Genomic DNA, 19,883 nt, shown 5'->3' on the forward strand with positions numbered 1-19,883 from the left:
AAATATGGGGTTGCTTGCAGTATGTGGCATCTGGAAATTTATGCCACGTCTGCTAATATGATAGGGATTTTTTGTTCAGAAAGTCGATATGACAGCAAACTGGACGGCAGGGTACGTCCAGGAAGTGCAATCGAAGTGTTGTGGATACTCACGTGAAAGCCTTTTGACATTTTCACGACTTACTGCATACTTGATGGAATTGAAAATCATCAAGAAAACAACATTCAATTTCGTAGATGCATAGCCGGATAAGATTCGTTGCTCTTTGGCGACCAAAATCCACGCAGGGCCAATGACTTGATGGGTGGTACCGAAAAGGCTAGCGCGCCCTAACGCACACTTTATCAACCTGTCTTCCATCTCGTCGTCACGTAGTCTACACCTAGGTCAACCTACCGACACCAACCATTGAACGGCTCTGTTTCCTTCAAAATGAGCTTTGTGCATGCTACGCCGTCATCGCTAGGCGGAGCGTCCAGTAAGTGCTTGGTAGCATCTTCACCAAATTCCCGGCCTAAACTTGTCAAGCAAAGAACAAAAAATGAGCCGTTGCTAATAGCCGAGAGAACTGAGCAGTATGCAGCAGCCGCCGGATCATGCAATCCGTGGCGTTGAGCACTCGGCATCTCCGACTCGGACTTTGCGAAGCTCGAGCTCTCCAAAAGCCACAACACAGCTTCGCTCTCACCCGCCGGCGCTCAGTTCTAATTCCGAAGCCGGATCGCCTCGGGAATAAGCTTGGCCGAGGCTTCGCGACTATAGGTGAGTGTGGCCAATGACAAGGCTCGCAGTCATCCCCACAGGTCGGCACTTACCCGATGATGTCAGCCGAACGCGACCCCGCCCCCGCGCACAACGCGTCGACAGGCAGAGCTGCTGTGCGCCCGCTCCTCCCCGCGCTGCCGACTCGCGCGATATCGGATTTAGGGCTCCTCAAAAGAAGCACGCTTTCTCCTGTTCGAATTGGCTCCGCTCAGTATAGCTCCAGCTGCAGAGACTCCCCTTTCACAATGGCACCGCAGTGGACCCACCTCATCCGCTTCATCGCGAAGGAAGACGGCCAGACCCATCTCGGCCAGGTCGACGCCGCGCAGTTCCCTGATGTCGGCATCGCTGTTTTCGACGGCAAAGAGGTCAGCGTGAAGGAAGTCACTGGCGGCCTGTACGACGGTGTTGTGACGGACCGGGTTCTGCACGTGGACAAGGTAGGATTGCAGCTTTTCTAGTTTCTGGAGCATGGCATATATTCGAGGGAAACGGACTTTGAGAATCATTGCTTACAACGCCTTCCTCTTCTCCATGGCAGCTCCTCTCGCCCGTCACGGCCGACCAGGTACCGCTCATCCGCTGCCTGGGGCTCAACTACCGCGACCACGCCAAGGAGGCCAGCATGCCCATCCCCAACGAGCCGATCCTCTTCATCAAGCCGCGCACGGCCATCAACGGGCCGTTCCCGGCCAAGATCAACGTGCCCAAGGTGGCGCAGGACGGCACGTCCGACTACGAGGCGGAGCTGACCATTGTCATCGCCAAGGACGGCAAGGACATCCCCGAGGAGCGCGCGCTCGACTACGTGCTGGGCTACACGTGCGGCAACGACGTGTCGGCCCGCGCCCAGCAGTTCAAGAACAGCCAGTGGTGCTTCTCCAAGGGCTTCGACGGCAGCGCCCCCGTCGGCCCCGTGCTGGTCAGCGGCCAGGCCATCGGCGACCCGCACGCGCTGGACATCAAGGCCATCCACAACAAGAACGTCGTGCAGGACTCGAACACGAGGTGCGTGCAGCTGGCTTGGACTCGGACTCGGACTCGTACTGACGGCGGGACAGGGAGATGATTTTCAACATCGCAAAGACCGTGTCGTTCCTGTCCATCGGCACGACGCTGGAGAAGGGCACCTTGATCATGACTGGGACGGGGCCGGGCGTCGGCGCCATGCGGAATCCGAAGGTGGTGCTGCAGAACGGAGATGATATGAGAGTGCAGATTCAAGGCATTGGGACCCTCATTAACGAGGTTTATTACGAGTAGAAGCAGCGGGCGCGGATTTAAAGCAGAAGTGAGGCTGTAAGTGGGTACTGATAGACGCTGCAGGCAGACAAATGGAACCGGCTGCACTCGCCCGAAATGGACATGAACGGCTTTCTCAGCTCAGGCGGGTCGGGCCGACGCCAAAGACACTGTCTTCATGCCCAAGCTGAGATGCAGGTACCCGACAGGCTGGGAAGGAGCGCTGTTGTACGTACATAAGCGAATGGGAACCCGGTGCGGTTGCCGCAGCGCCGCAAATCCGAACGTGACATCCGATTCCATCTCTTCTCGACCCACCCAGGCTAACCTCTTGCCACGCTCTTATGCGATCCTCCAGCTACTTTCACACGACCCTGCCTGCGCGCCCTTGCCAAATATTCTTCACGTTGCGTCGCAGGCGCCCACCGGCCTACCAAATGCAATCCTCACTGAATCGAGAAAGAGGCCGCGTACGCCAACCTCATCCCCACCCTCTGTGACATACTGTGATGCAATGTCTGGGGATGCCCGATCCTGCCAGCTCAATGCAACACGAGCACGTCACCGTTCCGTCCGTCGGGGAGGCAAACACGATGTCCGTGCCTTTCTGGCAACCATGGGAAACCCGAGCATTGTCGACCCTCTCAAACGTCTGCACTGGCCTCGAACCGGCGGGACTTCATCTAACGGTTCTCAGAAAGATGATGCATTGGTACATACACGAGATCGAGATTGCCGCTCGCTTATCAGATATAATGGTTCACGCCGTGTGTTTGCCTTGTTCGAAAAAGCATGAGAAGATGATGCAGGGTTGAAACGTCTGGGCTGAAATCTTCTCGGGAAGAGCCACAAATTGATGCAGGGATAACGTTCGTGCCGAGGCATTCGCAGTTATTTCCGCCTGGGTAAGACAACAGCAAAAGCAATAACCCAGTGCTGATGTCGCCGATCGTTTGACCAAAACGGCGTGTCAACGAGAAAGAAGACCCCCCAGCTGCTGGGGTCTGCTCGCAGAGGTGTATACGATAGACAGCCGATTCTTGCAGCTGACGCGGCTGGAACACCCACAGCTTGCATCGCTATCCCCGGCTTTCGAGGCGTCAGTGGCGCATCGAGATGTTTGCTGTCAAGCACGCCAAGTCTATCTATCTCAAATACCTTCAACTCAATCAGGCAGGAACAACAGGTTGCACAAAAAATGAGCCCACTTCTACGTCTGCCTCGCAAGGATATTGCACCACACTGACATGGGTGGTCGACTCCGATGTTCGGATGCAAGTGTAAGTCTTGGAAGTCGACAGCCTCATTCAGAGATTGGATTCAGCTATTGACGTATGGAAAACGCAGTGGCTTTGTCGAGGATTGACAGGTCCTATTCCTCCATACCCTGTTGCGGAATGTACCGCGAGAAGGCTGAGACATGCTAAGGTGCGTTATGCTTTGCACTCACCACCCCACCATCTGATAATGACTCACGTACGCTGAAATGCTTGACTGATACCAAATATGGAATAGTATATGTCTCCTTTAGCGATGCTGAGATGACTGTTTACCGAGAAACTTGTCGCCAAGCTAAGCATGCCTATCTAACAATACGTCTAAGATGGAAAGTGCAAAGATCTGGACTCCAACATTGGGCAATTCCTGACTCGGCTAATTGCCCGCCTTTGCCGTCAGCCGCATGACGGCTTCTCCGAGCTCTCGAAGGGTGACGGAATCCCTGGGGACCGTATGGCCTTTGCCGTGATCGAACAGTTCCGCTGTATCTTCGTCGCATAGGTTGAACAGGGCCATTGCTCCATGGATGTATGGATCATAGCACCCGACAATGTGGCAGGTAGGGATGTCGATGACATCCTCGCACTCGTCTGCCAACAACGCGTGCACCTGACCGTTCCCCAGCTTGACCGGGGGCCAGCCAGCCAGGAAGATGGCTGCCTGAGAGAAGATCAGTGCCTCGAACCAGAAGACAATCACGGGAGTTTTACCTTGATCCGGCGAGGAATGCCTTGCTCCTCGGCCCGTCGACGCTCTTCCAAGACAAGGGATGCCGCAGTGGTGGCTCCCTCAGAGTAGCCGAGAATGCCCTGTGGATTATTGTCATTCACTTGCTTGCATTTCAAATCGACTCCCCAGCTGGGCGTACCTCGATCTCGGGGTCAGCGTCGATCACGTCGAACAAGTGGTCGAGACACTTGCGCAGGTTCTCGTCGCTGTACGACGTCGGGGCCTGGTCGCCCTGGCCTTCGAAAAGCCGGCGCATGGTGTCCTCGGCGGAAATGCCCTCTGGGAAATCGCGGATCTTGTCCAGGATGTCCTCGAAGCCCTCCATGCCGTCGAACTCGAAGAAGCGGTACAGGGGACCGGGACCGAAGTAGTCCTCGAAGCCTTGAGGCGGCTTCGCTGGGATGGTGCCCTGAGTCCAAGCGAGACTGACGGCACCGGTCCTCTCGCACTCGGCGGCAAAAGGGCCCAGCTGGACTTTGAAGTTCTGCTCGGGTGGTAAGCTGGTGTACGCGGGCGACTTGGGTGCTCGGTTGCAAACCTGAGCGCTGCCGTAGGCGCCGGGGAGACAGAGGAACTTCATGATGTCGTGCTGGAGGTGAAAGACTTGGTTGCAAACGACCAACCACAGCGCTTCCAATGGGCAGGAACGCGACTCTATTATCTGCTTCACGAAGCTCCAACGAGACACCGAAGGTTTCGTTTACCTTTTCCTCACCGTTGAATCGCAAACCGGAGGCCTGACCTAAAGGTTACGCCGCATGAAGCGCGTCCAGACAGACGAGCAATGATCAGCGGCATCGCTCCATTGGTGGGTGTGCCTGCTGCGAACGGACCAGACGGCCGCAACCAAGAGTGTCGAAACAAGAAGGATCGGCTCACGAAAAAGCGATGGTAGCATGGATCATCGCGCGGCCGCCACAAAACGAGCAAGACCGGCCCAGGGTGCTAGCATGATAAGCCCTTGCATCACCCAATATTGACGATCCGGCCCAAGACCATGTCCTTCTGGAAAAGACGATTGGGCGCTGAGGAATATAACTCGCAGATAACGAAATCGAGGCCCGACTCAGCGCGTGGGAGACCGAGTCGGAGGATCCCCCCGTTGCTTTGGCGGCGACGACGGGCGCCGCCACGTGGGAAAGGTTAATCAATTCCAGTCAACGGCGGGCAGTCTGGAACAAGTCTCGTCCGACCGTTGAGGCTCCGGCGCGGACGGGCCGAGGGACGCACGCAGGTTCCGAGGCTGAGCAGACCAGGCGGACGGGAGGGAACGTGCGCCGGCATGCTTGGCCGCCGGAAAGTGGGCCGACGACAAGTCGCGCGAGTGCTTCATCCAGAAGCTTGTCCGAAACCCCATCCGAGCGCACATGCGTACGTGGACAGCGACAGCGAGCAATCCGCGCCTTCAGCTCGGGCAATGGCGCCACGGGGCAGGTGCAATCCGGGATGCAGTCCAGGGTGCGGAGCAGGCGTTCGTCTTGCGCCAGCTGTCTCAGGAGCAGGCGACGCTGGAAAAGCAAAGCGGCGCCTGGCGTGCTAGCAGGAGGATCGTCGCCGACGAGGGTCCGGGCCAATGAAGGCGGGGGAGTGGGTTTTGGTGCTGCGCCAAACAGAGCTTATCCACACGCCAGCCGCAACTCTGTTCCCTCCCCACGCGGCCTTCAATCCAAGGCAGCTCGATAAGGTGTTTCTGACGGCATCACTCGGCCTGATCCGTTACACGTTGAACCCTATTCAATGCAAGCCACTGATCGACATTACTTGCCTATCCGGGACCGCGCTCGAGATAGACGGCCACAACACCGTAATCGGGCCCAGCGCAGAAAAGAAACAGGGCGTTTCAATATCACGCCGCGCATGGCGGAGTCTTGGTCCTGTCATGAGAGTGGAGTTCCGGACCATCGACCTCCGAGGTCCACTACCACCCTGTTATCGCCACCGCGCACATAAAATGCAGCCTATACATCCACCCAGCTGGTTCCATACCCCCTCCTCGGCAGCTTTTCTATATACCCCGGCGCTGCGCCTCGACTGCCAAACCAACCTTTGCACCCTCCTTCTCTATCCCGAACAGCCCGCGCTCCAGAACCAGGTCAGCCATGGCTCCCGCGACACACGACCAGGGTGAAAGCCCGAACCTTATGCCCATCGCCATCGTTGGCATGTCCTGCCGCCTGCCGGGAGACGTCTCCACGCTCGAGGAGTTCTGGCGTCTGATGTCCCGCGCCCGCAGCGGCTGGTCCGAGATCCCCAAAGACCGCTTCAGCAAGGACGCCTACTGGCATCCCAACCCGGAGAAGAAGGGCTGCTTCAACACTGTCGGCGGCTACTTCCTCAACCAGGATCTGGCGTGTTTCGACGCCCCCTTCTTCAACATCACCTCGCAGGAGGCACAGTCGTTGGGTTGGTGTCGCCGCTCTTCCCCACCACTAGCCGTTACTGATGCCAATCCACAGACCCCCAGCAGAGAATCCTGCTCGAGTGCACTTACGAGGCACTCGAGAACTCGGGGCTGCCAAAGGAGTCCATCGTTGGCAAGAACACTGGCGTCTTCGTCGGTGGTGCCACGTCGGACTACCGTCTGGGCAACCTGCGTGATGCCGACCACATTCCCATGTTCGACATCACCGGCAACCACGAAGCAATTCTCTCCAACCGCATATCGTACTACTTCGACCTGCGGGGGCCGAGCTGCACGGTAGACACGGCATGTTCGTCCAGTCTCTACGCGCTGCACCATGCCGTCCAGAGCATACGGTCTGGCGAGTCGGAGCAGGCCATTGTCGCCGCGTGCCACATCAACCTCAGCCCGGATGATTACATCAGCATGTCCATGTCCAAGTATGTTAGGCCAAGAAAGAAGACCGCATCCGCCAGCTAACCGTCGCAGTCTCTTCTCCGAAGAGGGCAAGACCTATGCGTTCGACAACCGCGCCAAGTCGGGGTTTGCGCGCGGCGAGGGCGCCGGCTGCTTGGTCTTGAAACCCCTGGACCAGGCGATCCGGGACAACGACAGAGTCCGCGCCGTCATTGCCAACACCGGCGTGAACCAAGACGGCAGGACTGTCGGTGAGTGACGTCGCAAATGGCAGCCGTGGAAATACTCGAATGCTGACATGTGTCCAGGGCTGTCGAGCCCCAACGGCGAGGCGCAGGAGCGCCTGATGCGTGAGGTCTACGCCAGCGCCAACATCAGCCCGCGCGATACGGGCTTCGTGGAGGCTCACGGCACCGGCACAAAGGCCGGAGACCCCATCGAAGCCAGAGCATTGTACAATGTTTTCGGCCAGGGCCGCACGGCGCGGCAGCCGCTGTACTTTGGATCGGTGAAGACCAACGTCGGCCATCTCGAGAACGCCAGCGGCGTCGTTGCCGTCATCAAGGCGGCGATGATGCTCGAGAGGGGCTTCATCCTGCCGAACATCAATTTCGAGCAGCCGAACGACGCCATACCACTAGCGCAGTGGAACATGAAGGTGAGACACGATTGCTTCTTCCGGAAGGTTCCCCCCGCAGACATGGATCCCCCGGCTCACATCAAACCTCCAGGTCCCGACCTCCCAACGGCCGTGGCCAACCAACAAGCGCTTCATCAGCGTCAACAACTTCGGCTTCGGCGGGTCCAACGCGCACGCGGTGCTAGAGAAGCCGCCGTTCCCGCCGCGGTCGGCGCTGGCCAAGGAGAGCGCGGACCCGACGCAGCGGCTGTTCGTGCTCTCGGCCAACGACGAGCAGGCGGCGGCCAAGGCGACGGAGAACCTCGGCATCTTCCTGGAGCAGCACCCCGAGGTGTTCCAGAAGTCGCTGACGCGCAACATTGCCTACACGCTCGGCCAGCGCCGCTCGCACCTGGCCTGGCGCGTCGCCTGCGTCGCCTCGTCGTCCAACGAGCTGTCCATCGCCCTCAACGGCCACGACGCCAAGCCCGCCCGCAGCTCGCAGGCCCCCAAGCTCGCCTTCGTCTTCACCGGCCAGGGCGCCCAGTGGCACGCCATGGGCCGCGAGCTGCTCGACGGCTACCCCGTCTTCGCCGACGCCATGCGGGCCGCCGACGAGTGCATCAAGAGCCTCGGCGCCGACTTTTCGCTGGTCGACGAGCTGCGGCGGGACAAGGATGCGTCGCGGGTGGGCGAGGCGCACATCAGCCAGCCCATCTGCACCGCGGTTCAGCTGGCCCTGGTCGATCTGCTCTGGTCCTGGGGCGTCGGCCCGTCGGCCGTCACTGGCCACTCGAGCGGCGAGATTGGCGCCGCGTACGCCGCGGGCCTGCTCACCCTGGAGTCTGCCATGGCCATCGCGTACCACAGAGGCCAGGCCATCATCACGCTCAAGGCGAAGCATCCGGATCTCAAGGGCACGATGCTGGCGGTCGGAGCTGGCCCGGAAGTGGTGCGTCCGCTGTTGAAGACGCTGCGCAGCGGCCATGTTGTGGTTGCCTGCGAGAACTCGCCGGGCTCCATCACCGCGTCCGGCGACGTGGAGGCCATTGACGAGCTTGCTGCTGCGATCGAGGAGAAGCAGCTGTTCAACAGGAAGCTCCGCGTCGACGTGGCATATCATTCGCCGCACATGAGCAAGGTGGCCGACGACTACCGTGCCGCCATACAGGACGTCAAGCCGCTGCCGAACCAGTCTGCCGCCTTCTACTCCTCCCTTCACGGGAAGAAGGTGGACGGCTCTAGCCTGGACGCGTCGTACTGGGTCGACAACCTGACTAAGCCCGTGCTGTTCTCCACCTCCCTGCGCGAGCTCTGCATCGGCAGCACCCCCGACGTCCTCGTCGAAGTCGGCCCCCACACCGCCCTCGAAGGCCCCATCAAGCAGACGGTCAAGGAGCTCGGCAAGCAAGCCAGCAAGATCAGCTACGCCGGCTCGCTCGTGCGCGGTAAGAACGCCATCACCACGTGCCTCAGGCTCGCGGGCACGCTCTTCACCAAGGGCGTGTCGACGCTCTGCTTCGACGCCATCAACGCGCCCAACAAGCGCGACGACGAGAAGACGCCCATCTTCCTCGCGGAGATGCCGCCGTACCCGTGGTCGCACCGCAACCGGTACTGGAGCGAGTCGCGGGTGGCGCGCAACCACCGCATCAAGCGCTTCCCGCGGCACGACCTGCTGGGCCGGCTGGCGGACCACTCCAACGACGCCTTCGCGCCGACGTGGACCAACGTGCTGCGCGCCGACGACCTGCCGTGGCTGCGCGACCACCGCATGCAGGCGCTGACGACCTTCCCCTTCGCGGGCTTCGTGTGCATGGCCGTCGAGGCGGCCGCCCAGCGCGCCGCCATGCGCGACGTCGACGTCGCCTTCGACCGCTTCGTGCTGCGCGAGGTGCTCGTGTCGCGCCCGCTGCTGCTCGAGGACGGCAAGGAGTACGAGGTGACGACGACGCTGCGCGCCCGCGCCGAGGGCTCGCGCTCCGCCACCGATTCCGACGTCTGGGACGAGTTCCGCGTGTGCTCGTGGCAGGCCGAGCGCGGCGGCTGGACGGAGCACTGCCGCGGCCTCGTCGGCGTGCGCAACAGCGCCAGCTCCGCCCACAACCCCGTGTGCGAGAGCAACAGCGCCAGCATCAACCGCGCCGCCGCCGAGCGCCTGCGCCTGGCGAACGAGCGCTGCGCCAGAAGCACCACCAACAGCACCGGCACCGCCACGACGTCGACCCAGCCGCAGCCACCGTCCGTCGACACGGGCGTGTTCTACGAACACCTCGCGACGGCGGGCGCGTCGTACGGGCCCGCGTTCCGCAACGTGCTGGAGCTGGATGCCTGCGATGATGGATCCGCCGTCGCCGTCGTCACGGTGCCCGACACGGCGTCGGGCATGCCCGAGCGCTACGAGACGCCGTCGATTGTGCACCCGGCCTTCCTCGACCAGGTCTTCCAGCTGGCCTTCCCCATCCTGGGCGCGGGCCGCCGCCCGGACGGCATGCGCGGCACGCTGTACATGCCGTCGGCGGTGCGCGAGATCACCATCCTGGCCAGCGTGCCCAAGGCGCCCGGCGAGAAGCTGCGCGTGCTGGCCGAGGGCAGGCCGGATTTCGTCAATCCCCGCCCCACCGGCTTCAACATGGAGGGCTGGGTCGAGGGCGCGGAGGAGCCGGCCGTCACGTTTGAGGGGTTGGTGTTTAGCCCGATCAAGGGCGATGCGTCCGGCGAGCTTTCTGCGGCGGCGGCCGGCCCGAGGGAGATTTGCTACAAGATGGCGTGGGAGCCGCTTGAGCAGAAGACGTCATCGTCCCAGCATGAAGAGAATGGGACCGTCAATGGCGAGGGCGAGCTTCCCGGTACGAACGGGGTGAATGGTCACGGCAATGACGACCACCACCAGCTCCCGAACGGCAAGGACGGACACAACCACCATCGCAGCCGGTCCGGCGAGACGAACAGCACCAACAACAGCTGGGTGGACGTCGAGAAAGACGCTTCCGCCGTCGTCATCGTCGCGGACGATCGGGGGGCAGAGTCGAACAACAACCCGCTCGTGGCCGCCCTGGCCGACGCCATCGCCATCCGCACGGGTCAGACGGCGACGGTGACGTCCCTGGCTGGAGCCGCCGACGCCTCAGGCAAGCTGGCCATCGTGCTTGCTGAGCTGGATAGCGCCTCGCTGCTTGCCAACCCCACGCCCGAGACCTTCGCCCGCGTCCAGCAGATCCTCACCCAGGCCGCCGGCGTGCTGTGGGTCACGCGCGGCGCGTACAAAGCCGGCGCCGCCAACCCCGAGGCCAACATGGCCGTCGGGCTCATCCGCTCCGTGCGGTCCGAGACGGCGGCGCGCGCCGCGACTTTGGACCTCGATCCCGGCTCCTCGTGCGGCACGGCGGCCCAGGTCGACCTCATCATGAAGGCGTTCAAGCGCGCCGTGCTGGCCTCCTCCTCGGAAGACGGCGACGACGACGGCAGCCAGGTCGACATGGAGTACGCCGAGCAGGACGGCGCGCTCGTCGTCCCGCGCGTCGTGCCCGACGACGAAACCAACCTGTTCGTGCACCGCGAAGTGTCGCCGGAGACGGCGGCGCCGTACCCGCAGGACTTTTCCGGTCCAGACGGCCGCCGGCTGCGGCTCGCCATCGAGACGGCGGGCGCGCTGGACACGTTGTACTTTGCGGACGACACGCACACAGCCTCCTCCCCGCTCGCCGCCGACGAGGTCGAGATCCAGATCCACGCCACGGGCGTCAACTTCAAGGACGTCGTCATCGCCATGGGCCAGCTAGCCAACCCGTCGCCGTCCGCCTCGCTCGGGATCGAATGCGCCGGCGTCATCTCCCGCGTCGGCGCCAACGTCTCCTCCCTCTCCGTCGGCGACCGCGTCTGCGCCATGCCCGACGGCGCGTACGGGACCTACACGCGCTGCCGCGCCTCCAGCGCCTCCCGCATCCCCCCATCCATGCCGTGGGAGACCGCCGCCTCCCTCCCCATCGTCTTCTGCACCGCCTACCACGCCCTCGTCGACCTCGCCCGGCTCCAGCGCGGCGAAAAAGTCCTCATCCACGCCGCCGCCGGCGGCGTCGGGCAGGCCTGCGTGCAGCTGGCGTCGATGCTGGGCGCGGAGATATACGCCTCCGTCGGCAGCGCCGAGAAGAAGGCGTTCCTGACGGCAACCTACGGCGTCCCCGCGTCGCGCATCTTCTACTCGCGCGACGCGGTGGGGTTCGCGGCCGCGGTGCGCGCCGCCACGGTCGACGCGGATACCAACGAGAAGGGCGGCGTCGACGTCGTCGTGAACAGTCTCGCGGGCGAGTTCCTGCGCGAGTCGTGGGCGTGCCTCGCGCCGTTCGGCCGGTTTGTGGAAATCGGCAAGAGGGACGTCACGGCGAATGCCGGCCTCGAGATGGGCGCGTTTGCCGAGTGCAGGAGCTTCGCCGCGCTGGATCTGACGCTGCTGGCGAGCGAGAGGCCGAGGGCGATGGCGCGCGTGCTGGAGGCGGTTATGCGGTTGCTGGAGTTTGGCGTTGTCAAGCCCGTGGCGCCGGTTGAGGTTGTGGGGGTTGGTGAGGTCGAGGCCGCGTGGAGGCGGTTGCAGAGCGGGAAGACGATGGGGAAGGTTGTTGTTGTGCCTAGGGCGGGCGAGAAGGTTAAGGTGAGTTGTGGCTCTGTGTGTGGATCAGGGGCGGCGTGCTGACTTTTTTCTTCTTCTTCGCAGGCTACGCATCCGCGCGCGAGAGACTTGTTCCGCCCCGATGCCACCTACCTCATCGTCGGCGGCACCGGCGGTCTGGGCCGCAGCATGGCCAAGTGGATGGCGCAGAAGGGGGCGCGCAACGTCGTCCTGCTATCTCGCAGCGGGAAGACGGACGGCAAGGTCGGCCAGCTGATCGAGGATGTGCGGCAGTCGCTGGACGCGAACATCGTCGTCCGCGCGTGCGACGTCGCGGACGAGGCGAGCGTGAGGGCGCTGGTTGCGGACTGCAAGGCCAGCATGCCGCCCATCCGCGGCGTCATCCACGCCGCCATGGTGTTGAAGGTGCGTCCCTTCCCTTTCCCCCCCCCCCCCCCCCCCCCCCCCCCCCCCCCCCCCCCCCTACATCTCCCTTTCCCGCCGTCCGTCCAACCGCTAACCACCACAACCACCCGCACACAGGACGTCCTCTTCGAAAACATGACCTTCGACGACTACCAAACCGTCGTCTCCTCCAAGGTCGCGGGCGCGTGGAACATGCACAACGCGCTGCTAAACGACCCCCTCGACTTCTTCGTCGCCCTCTCCTCCGTCGCCGCCATCGTCGGCAACCGCGGCCAAGCCGCCTACGCCGCCGCCAACGCCTTCCTCGACGCCCTCGCGCTTCACCGCCGCGAGACGCTCGGCCTCCCCGCAACCGCCATCGCCCTCACCGCCGTCTCCGACGTCGGCTACCTCGCCGACGGCGCCGACGCCGGCCGCCGCAAGGAGGTCCTGGCCAACATCGGCGGCGACACGCTCGTCGAGGCTGAGGTGCTGGCCCTGCTGGCCGCCGCCGTGTCCTCCGCCGGCGGCGACGCGGCGGGGGGGCGCAACGGCGACGACGGGCATTTGCTCACCGGCCTGCGGTTCCCGACGGCGAACGCGGATGACGCTCCCCCGCAACTCCCCTTCTACGCCGCCGACGCCAAATTCCGCCTCCTCCGCGCCGCCGCTTTGGCCTCCTCATCCTCCTCGGGCCTCGACGACGGGACGACGATGGGCAAAGACAAGCCCCTCCCCCTCGCCCTCTCCCTCGCGCGCGCCCCCAGCGCGGATGCCGCAACCGATGTCGTCGCCCGCGCGCTGCTCGAGAAGCTCTCGGCTATTCTGACCGTACCATTGGAGGATATGGACGCGGATGCGGAGCGCAGCGTGACGACGTATGGCCTGGATTCGCTGAATGCGATTGAGTTGCGGAATTGGATCGCGAGGGAGGTGAGGGGGGTTAATTTGCAGGTGTTGGAGCTGTTGACGAGTGGGAGTGTGAGGGCTTTGGCTGGGGTGGTGGTTAGGAGGGCGGGGGTTGGGCTTGGTGGGAAGGGGGAGGGGGAGGGGGTGGAGTGATGGGGGAGGTGATGGCTGTGTGATGGGAAGAAGTGATGGCTGTGGGGTTTTTGGGATATCCGGGTTGTGGGTTTTCGGGTTGGTTTTGTTTGGTTTTCTCCTCGCTTTTTTTCTCTTTCGGTTTCTTCTTGTACATCGTTGTGTGGTTAGAGGGTATATAGAAATGCTTGGAATTTTGCTTCCTTACTTAACGTTCGTTGTTGCTTCGGCAGATATACTGTGCTCTTCTTACATAGGTAGATACTTTTGTTACAGCTCCTTCTCGCAGCCGATGGCTAGCGTAGATCTGTTTTTTGCTCCTATTATAGGTAGTTAAAGCTATCGTCCGGACGAGAATATTAAATTAAAAATTCTATATATACGTCCGAACGATAGCTTTAACTATCTACGTATTATTATTTTTTCTCTTTAAAAACGAGCTAAGGTATAGTTACGCCATATTCTACTATTCTTCGCGCTAGCTATTGGCTGCGAGAGGGGGTTGTATGGCTAAACGTTAAACTTGTCTACACGTGTAAGTAAGATATAATATGCCTATAGGAAATGTGGAAGGGCCTAATGCCTCTGCAGGCGGCTGAATGGCCTAGTCCCCTCTGCATCTGCTCGAAGCGACGCTAGCCGTCTACCATCTCCTCTCACCGCCGATGGCTATCCAGAACATACTGAAGTCCCTAGGTAGAGAATCGTTGCATCTATTCTAATAACATTACTTGGCTGTTCCACTTGCTTTCGACCATCTTCCATGACATAGAAGCGTCGTCATAGACATGTTAGCTGCCAGAGAGGAACAAAGCGCTGACCGCCACGAACAGACACTAGAAATCCTGTTCCCCAGGGTCCACGATCAACGATTGAACGCGACAGCCAATCGTGTCTTTTACACGCCTCCAGCTTCGGGCCGTCGGGACGTGGCGCACCTGTCAGATGGGAAAAGGGGGGCGGCAGAAAGATGAGTCTGTGGCAGCTGGTGCAGATCGAGGCGTATGAAGCAAGCGCGGCAAGCCACATGTGGGGGGCGCCGGGTGGAGGTCCAGTGGTGCGGGATTTCGGCAACCGGCTACGAGTACTTTGTCGCTTATACAGGTCCCTTGTGGCGATCGCGCGACAGGTACCGGGGCTACGGTTACTCGAGGCCGCTCGGGATGGGAGCTGAGGTGGCAGGTTGCCACTAGCTTGGAGATGGAGACGGCGTCGCTGCTAGTGGTATCCACGCCGCGGGACGGGGACGGATTCCTTCGGAGCCGGGCCGGATTACCGCGAAGGGGGCGGATATCTTAGGACCATGTGGGCGAGGTTGAGGTTGACCGCGGACTCTTTGCTTCCGCGCTCTGTGGCTCTCTCAGCTCTCCCATGTCGATGGATCTCCAAAACGTACAGGAACAAGACACCACGCCATTGGCCAAAGCAAGTAGAGGCTCGAGCCGCGTACCCCGGCAGCTGATGGCACCGACGCCAACCTACTTTGCCAGCGGAACATTTCCGTATGGAAGTCCGCGGACCTACCTCCGGCGATTAGCGTGCCACACTATTGCCTCTCCACACCCCCTCTTCCGTTGCTTTGCCTCTGTTTCATCTCCGTCCCTGCTTTTTTATCGCGCCAACGCTGCCCGCCCGTCACGTCCGTCATCAGCCGTGGCCCCATCATCGACGTTGACGGATCCACGACAGGGAAAACGAACCGGGAAACTAATAGGCTGCTCGCTACGATAATATCGCCCCAACCCTCCGCCCAACTACTACTGTAAACCACCTCTCTTCCGCCATCTATTCTTCTGTTTCTCTCTCTCATTCCCTCTCCCTCTCTCTCCTCCCTCTCTCTCCCCTCCCCAAATCCAACCCCGACGATCCGCCCAACCCGACCCCGTCCGTCCCCCGCAATCGGTCGGCGCGACACACCCACCCACACGCGCACACCCACACACAAACATCCCCCCGCAACCATGCCGTCAAAACGCCAATCTGCAGCCACCTCCGGCACAACCACCACCACCACAAACGCCGCCGCCCCACCATCCGACGTCACCGCCACCGACGACGCCGCGGTGCGCAAACGCAAGCAAAACCGGCTCTCGCAGCAATGCCTGCGCGAGAAGCGCTCGGCCGGCGTCGCGAACCAGTCGTTTTTCGAGCGGCTGGCGGCGGACATCCGGCGGCTGCGGGAGGTGTGCGAGACCAGGCAGCAGCAGCAGCAGCAGCAGCAAGAGGGGGTAAGACGAGGGGGAGGCGGGGGGAGTGGTGTGGGGAGTGGGGATGTGGGCGGGAACGGGCAGGATGAGGTCGATGTGGTGGCGGAGTTGGTGCGGATCAATGAGGGGTTGATCGAGGAGAATCGGTGCCTCAGGGAGGCGGTGCTGAGGATGCGGAAGAAGCTGCTTAGTCTGAGTGGGCAGGCGAGTGCGGCGGCTGGTGAGTGGTGTGCCCCGGCCCCCGGCTATTTGGGGGAGGTTTCGATCTCTCTCTCGCTCGCTCTCCTTTTTCTCTATCTTTTGTATCACGGGGGGAGGGGAGGGCAGCAGGACGGGATGGAAGCGGACTGACGTGCGTGTACAGAGGATCCAGTGTTCCAGAAGCTCCTGGGCAAGGAGTCCGAGGCCGCCGACGCCGCGCCCAACAAGCGACGGAAATGCTCGTCCAGTGCCGGATCGGGCTCGGCATCGGGTCGGGCTGTCGGATCCGTATCGTCGGATGCGGACGATCAGCCGGATCGCGTCGTCGAACCCATGCCGGTCGACGAGGGGGAGATCTTCGCAAACCTCCAGGGCGAGCCGTCGGGCTCCTTCAACCCCCTTTCGTCGGGTAGCTTTGACCAGCGCCTCGTCCCCACCACCACGTCTGGAGGCCAACCGCATTCGTTGCACGTCTTCCCGCCTCCTCCGCAGCACACGACCGCCGCAGAGCTGTGCTCGGACTTCACGGCAACGACGGCCCGCGTGCCGAACCAGGACTTCCACGCCGCACCGAACTTCTCCTTCACGAACCTTCCGCAGATTTCGCTGACGAACACGGCCATCTTGGACGCTTGGGTGAGCCGGTCGTACGCCAACTCGATAGCCCAGAAGATCGAGAACGTGTGCGTGCAGTACGCCCTGAAGTCGCGGGCCGCCTGCAAGCTCGATCACATGGGAGCCGCCGGCCTCAAACCCGGCCCCGTCTTCCAGCAGTTCGACGAGCGCGCCATGGTCGAGCGCCTCGCCGACATCGCCGTGCACATGATCTTCGACGACACCGGGCTGGGCCGATTCATCAACACGCTCGAGGTAAGCATGCCATTCGACTGCCCGCCCGACCACACAGCTGACCACCACCACCACGCACCACGCAGGGCGCAAGAGACTTCCTCCGCTCAGTCCTCACCTGCCGCATCATGCTCGGCTGCGCCGCGCCCTACGACCTCGCCGACGAGCCCGACGTCGACGCCGACACCACGCCTCCATGGGCGACGACCAGCACGCGGCCGCTGATCGTCGACCTGATCGCGTGGCCGTCGCTGCGCGACCAGATGATCTTCCACAGCAGCTTCTACGACCTGGACGAGATGACCGAGGACGTCGTCAACTACACCGTCGTCGACCTGCCCGGCCAGAACCTCGCCCTGCAGATGTACAGCACGCCGCCGAACCCCTTTCCGTCCGTCTGCCGGGAGTACGATGGTGGTGGGGTCGTCAGGCCGTTTAGGTTTTCGGAGCAGGAGTTCACGCATAAGGTGCTGCAGGTGCCGAATCGGGATCTGCTCGATATCGTGGCGAGGCGCATGGAGGCGGCGGCGCCGTGCGGTGGTCCGGTCAGCGGTGGCGGCGGCGGCGGTGGTGGTGGGGGTGGTGGTGTTGGGTGTCTCGCGGGACATGTGCATTCGGATCTTTTGGGGTCGACGTCGGGCGCGGGCGCCGAGTGCATGCCCGCCAAGACAGAGACGACGAGAAGGTTCAAGGGGTATAAGCTCAGCGGGGCCTTTTTCAAGAAGTACCCGTTCCTGCAGTGCTCGTCGTGTAAGTTTTCTCCTCAGCCCCCCTCCCCCCCTCCTTGGACGTGTGTGTTTTGTTGTGGAGAAGGTGTGGAAGAATGGAAAACTGATAGTTCGACAGTGTCGTCCCCGTATCCCATCTTGCCATCCTCGAAGGTGCCGACGTACTGAAACGAAAACTCTGTAGTTAACGAAAGCGAATACTAATCTGTATCTTTACACAAATCGACGATTCTCGCCCTGGGAGTTGTCACCGTTTCCCAGAATCCAAGACTCGGCCCTCGTTGAGATAATCTGGCCATCCAATCCATATGACTGTAGCCAGTAGTATGATTCTTGAGCGCGAGTTGTAGGTCATTCAACTGAGTGTCGACTATGCTACCAATCAAGTATGTTCGACCCGGACTTTACAGCCTTGCTTACTCTCTTGAAAAGTACAAGGTACTTCGAGCATTGTTACGAGCATAAAGTGTACAATGCTAGTCAGTAATCCATTCGTGCTTGAACTATAATTACAAATTGCGGAAGTAGAGTATTCAGTTCACAAAAAGTCGTTCCAGAACGACCTTATTGAGGATGAAGAGAAAGCGGATGGGTGAAACTATTGGCATGCTTGTAAACGTTTCAGATGACGCGCGGCAGAGGGGCAAGATGGCGGATGGCAGATGACAGATGACGGGATCGGTCACGCATGGCGCGGCTGACTGTCAGGTCGTGTCGCGTGGGCCACGATACTCAACCTTCCAACTGCGTCTTTATTTAATGGGAGGATGGGGACACTCCTCTCTGTGTCGGCCAGAAGCGTGAGGAACGCAGCGATGGTCCATGGACGTCACTGAAAGACAATCCATGGTCTTCTACTCGCGGTTGGGGTTTGTTCCGGTATTGACATCGACGCATGTCCAACTCGATGTTGTTGGACATCAGAAGAGGCCTTTTGTATGTGAAGGTGCTGGGAGGCAGGATTAAGAGGTGATGATGCGATGTTGCATGATTTGTTAATGATGGTGATGCGCCGCATCACACTACAATGCTGTATTCATCAGAGCTGGAGATGGCGAGTAGGATGGGAATGCAATTGATTGGCTGGCCGGCGAGACAGTAGACTCTGTGATTCTTCCGGAGGAGCCAGTTATAAAGGAGTGTGTACCACTACATTCAACACGCAGCTGTTGCTGACCGATGTGCGGAGAAGGAACGGCCGGGCGGCGTCATGTTTTTATACACGTTCAGCAGAGCGCCGGTCGCGTGTTTGCGCAGGGAATACTGCATGCCCTCGCGTCGGGTGATGGACGCGGAACGTGTGCTGGTGTCAGTTGAGCAGCGTGCAGTAGACGGGTCGGCGTGTGACCGCAGTGTGGCTGAGGTGTGTGGGGCTTGGCGGTGCTTTAAAACAGGGCTTCAGGCTGGAACAATTCAGTCTTTCCACCAGTGGTGAAGCACGGTAGCATATTGAGTATCGGGCAGGATGGCGTACTGTGGGAGGGCCCTGTATTCTGTCAACAACACACAATGACTTTTGTTTTCAAAGATCGATGTGGCAGAGCATATGAAAAGAACCAGTTCACTCGTAAGCCGGGCGATGGCGATGAAGAGGAAGATACTGCTGCTGCGGAGCTTTGAGACATGCTGACGACACCCGACGTTGCGTTTTGGTGACGAACGACACTGCCAAGTCTCGCTCTGCGAGAGCGGGTTGGCGAAACTGGCGGAAAGCGAAAAAACACAGTCTGGCAACGGCTGAGCCTACTGCAAGCAGCGCAGGAACAAGTATCGTGTCTATTTCTTCGCGATCGAGGAGGGTGCTAATTCTTTCTTACAACTGAATTACGGAAGAAGACTCAGATGTGGGAGGAGGATTGGCTTTAAACTTCTCAAACGACGCGGAAGGCACATGTCATGACTTTGCGACACAAGCGGGTCATCGGTCACGGCATTTTGTACTCTGGATACAGTCGGCTGACAGATTGTTGCCCAAGATGCATGGTGGATGCCCGAGCACTTTAAAACGCCGATCCGGCACAGTGTCTGGACATTAAAGTCCACTGTTCCAAAATCCAGCAAATAAGACAAAGCTTTGTGTGTCAAGCGCACTGTCTGCGCTTTTCTCTGCCGCGAATGTGTGGATTACCTCGCTATCCTGGAAGTGTTGTGCGGGGATTGGACTGAAGTCGATCGTGCTGATAAGTTGACGTTGCTCCGGATCAGCGAAAAGCGCAACTTGTGCTGCGCATTATTATGGCTTAAAGATGACTGGTAGTGCTGTGGCTCCGTTAGGGGAGTGAGAGATGCAGTAGCAGGGGTTTTGTTCGAAACAATGTGAGAGGCACCAAAGTTCGCTCCATGGAATGGACATTGCTTCAGAGCGTTGATGGAAGCCGCTACCTCGAAGAAAGAC

At 60.6% G+C, this 19,883-nt stretch overlaps 4 protein-coding genes across 4 annotated transcripts; 3 read left to right on the plus strand and 1 right to left on the minus strand.

Moving 5' to 3' along the window:
* Positions 1-1,010: 1,010 nt before the first annotated feature.
* Positions 1,011-2,028, plus strand: SLS55_007653 (uncharacterized protein; the record flags this gene model as incomplete). The annotated part of the gene is made up of 3 exons (XM_066779069.1): positions 1,011-1,205; positions 1,307-1,773; positions 1,827-2,028. 3 exons carry the CDS (start codon positions 1,011-1,013, stop codon positions 2,026-2,028), a joined length of 864 nt encoding a protein of 287 aa, XP_066629873.1.
* A 1,632-nt stretch (positions 2,029-3,660) lies between these two features.
* Positions 3,661-4,594, minus strand: SLS55_007654 (uncharacterized protein; the record flags this gene model as incomplete). The annotated part of the gene is made up of 3 exons (XM_066779070.1): positions 3,661-3,945; positions 3,996-4,094; positions 4,154-4,594. 3 exons carry the CDS (start codon positions 4,592-4,594, stop codon positions 3,661-3,663), a joined length of 825 nt encoding a protein of 274 aa, XP_066629874.1.
* Positions 4,595-6,113: 1,519 nt separating this feature from the next.
* SLS55_007655 (Type I Iterative PKS) lies at positions 6,114-13,803 on the plus strand (the record flags this gene model as incomplete). Its single annotated transcript, XM_066779071.1, has 8 exons — positions 6,114-6,417; positions 6,471-6,855; positions 6,905-7,083; positions 7,141-7,490; positions 7,564-12,099; positions 12,163-12,483; positions 12,601-13,395; positions 13,780-13,803. 8 exons carry the CDS (start codon positions 6,114-6,116, stop codon positions 13,801-13,803), a joined length of 6,894 nt encoding a protein of 2,297 aa, XP_066629875.1.
* A 1,661-nt stretch (positions 13,804-15,464) lies between these two features.
* TPT1 (tRNA 2'-phosphotransferase) lies at positions 15,465-17,656 on the plus strand (the record flags this gene model as incomplete). Its single annotated transcript, XM_066779072.1, has 5 exons — positions 15,465-15,930; positions 16,075-16,781; positions 16,847-17,227; positions 17,429-17,510; positions 17,607-17,656. 5 exons carry the CDS (start codon positions 15,465-15,467, stop codon positions 17,654-17,656), a joined length of 1,686 nt encoding a protein of 561 aa, XP_066629876.1.
* Between the last annotated feature and the right edge of the window lie 2,227 nt (positions 17,657-19,883).

This window comes from Diplodia seriata (genome assembly GCF_021436955.1).
Source record: "Diplodia seriata strain FDS-637 chromosome Unknown scaffold_8, whole genome shotgun sequence".
Classification (NCBI taxonomy): domain Eukaryota; kingdom Fungi; phylum Ascomycota; class Dothideomycetes; order Botryosphaeriales; family Botryosphaeriaceae; genus Diplodia; species Diplodia seriata.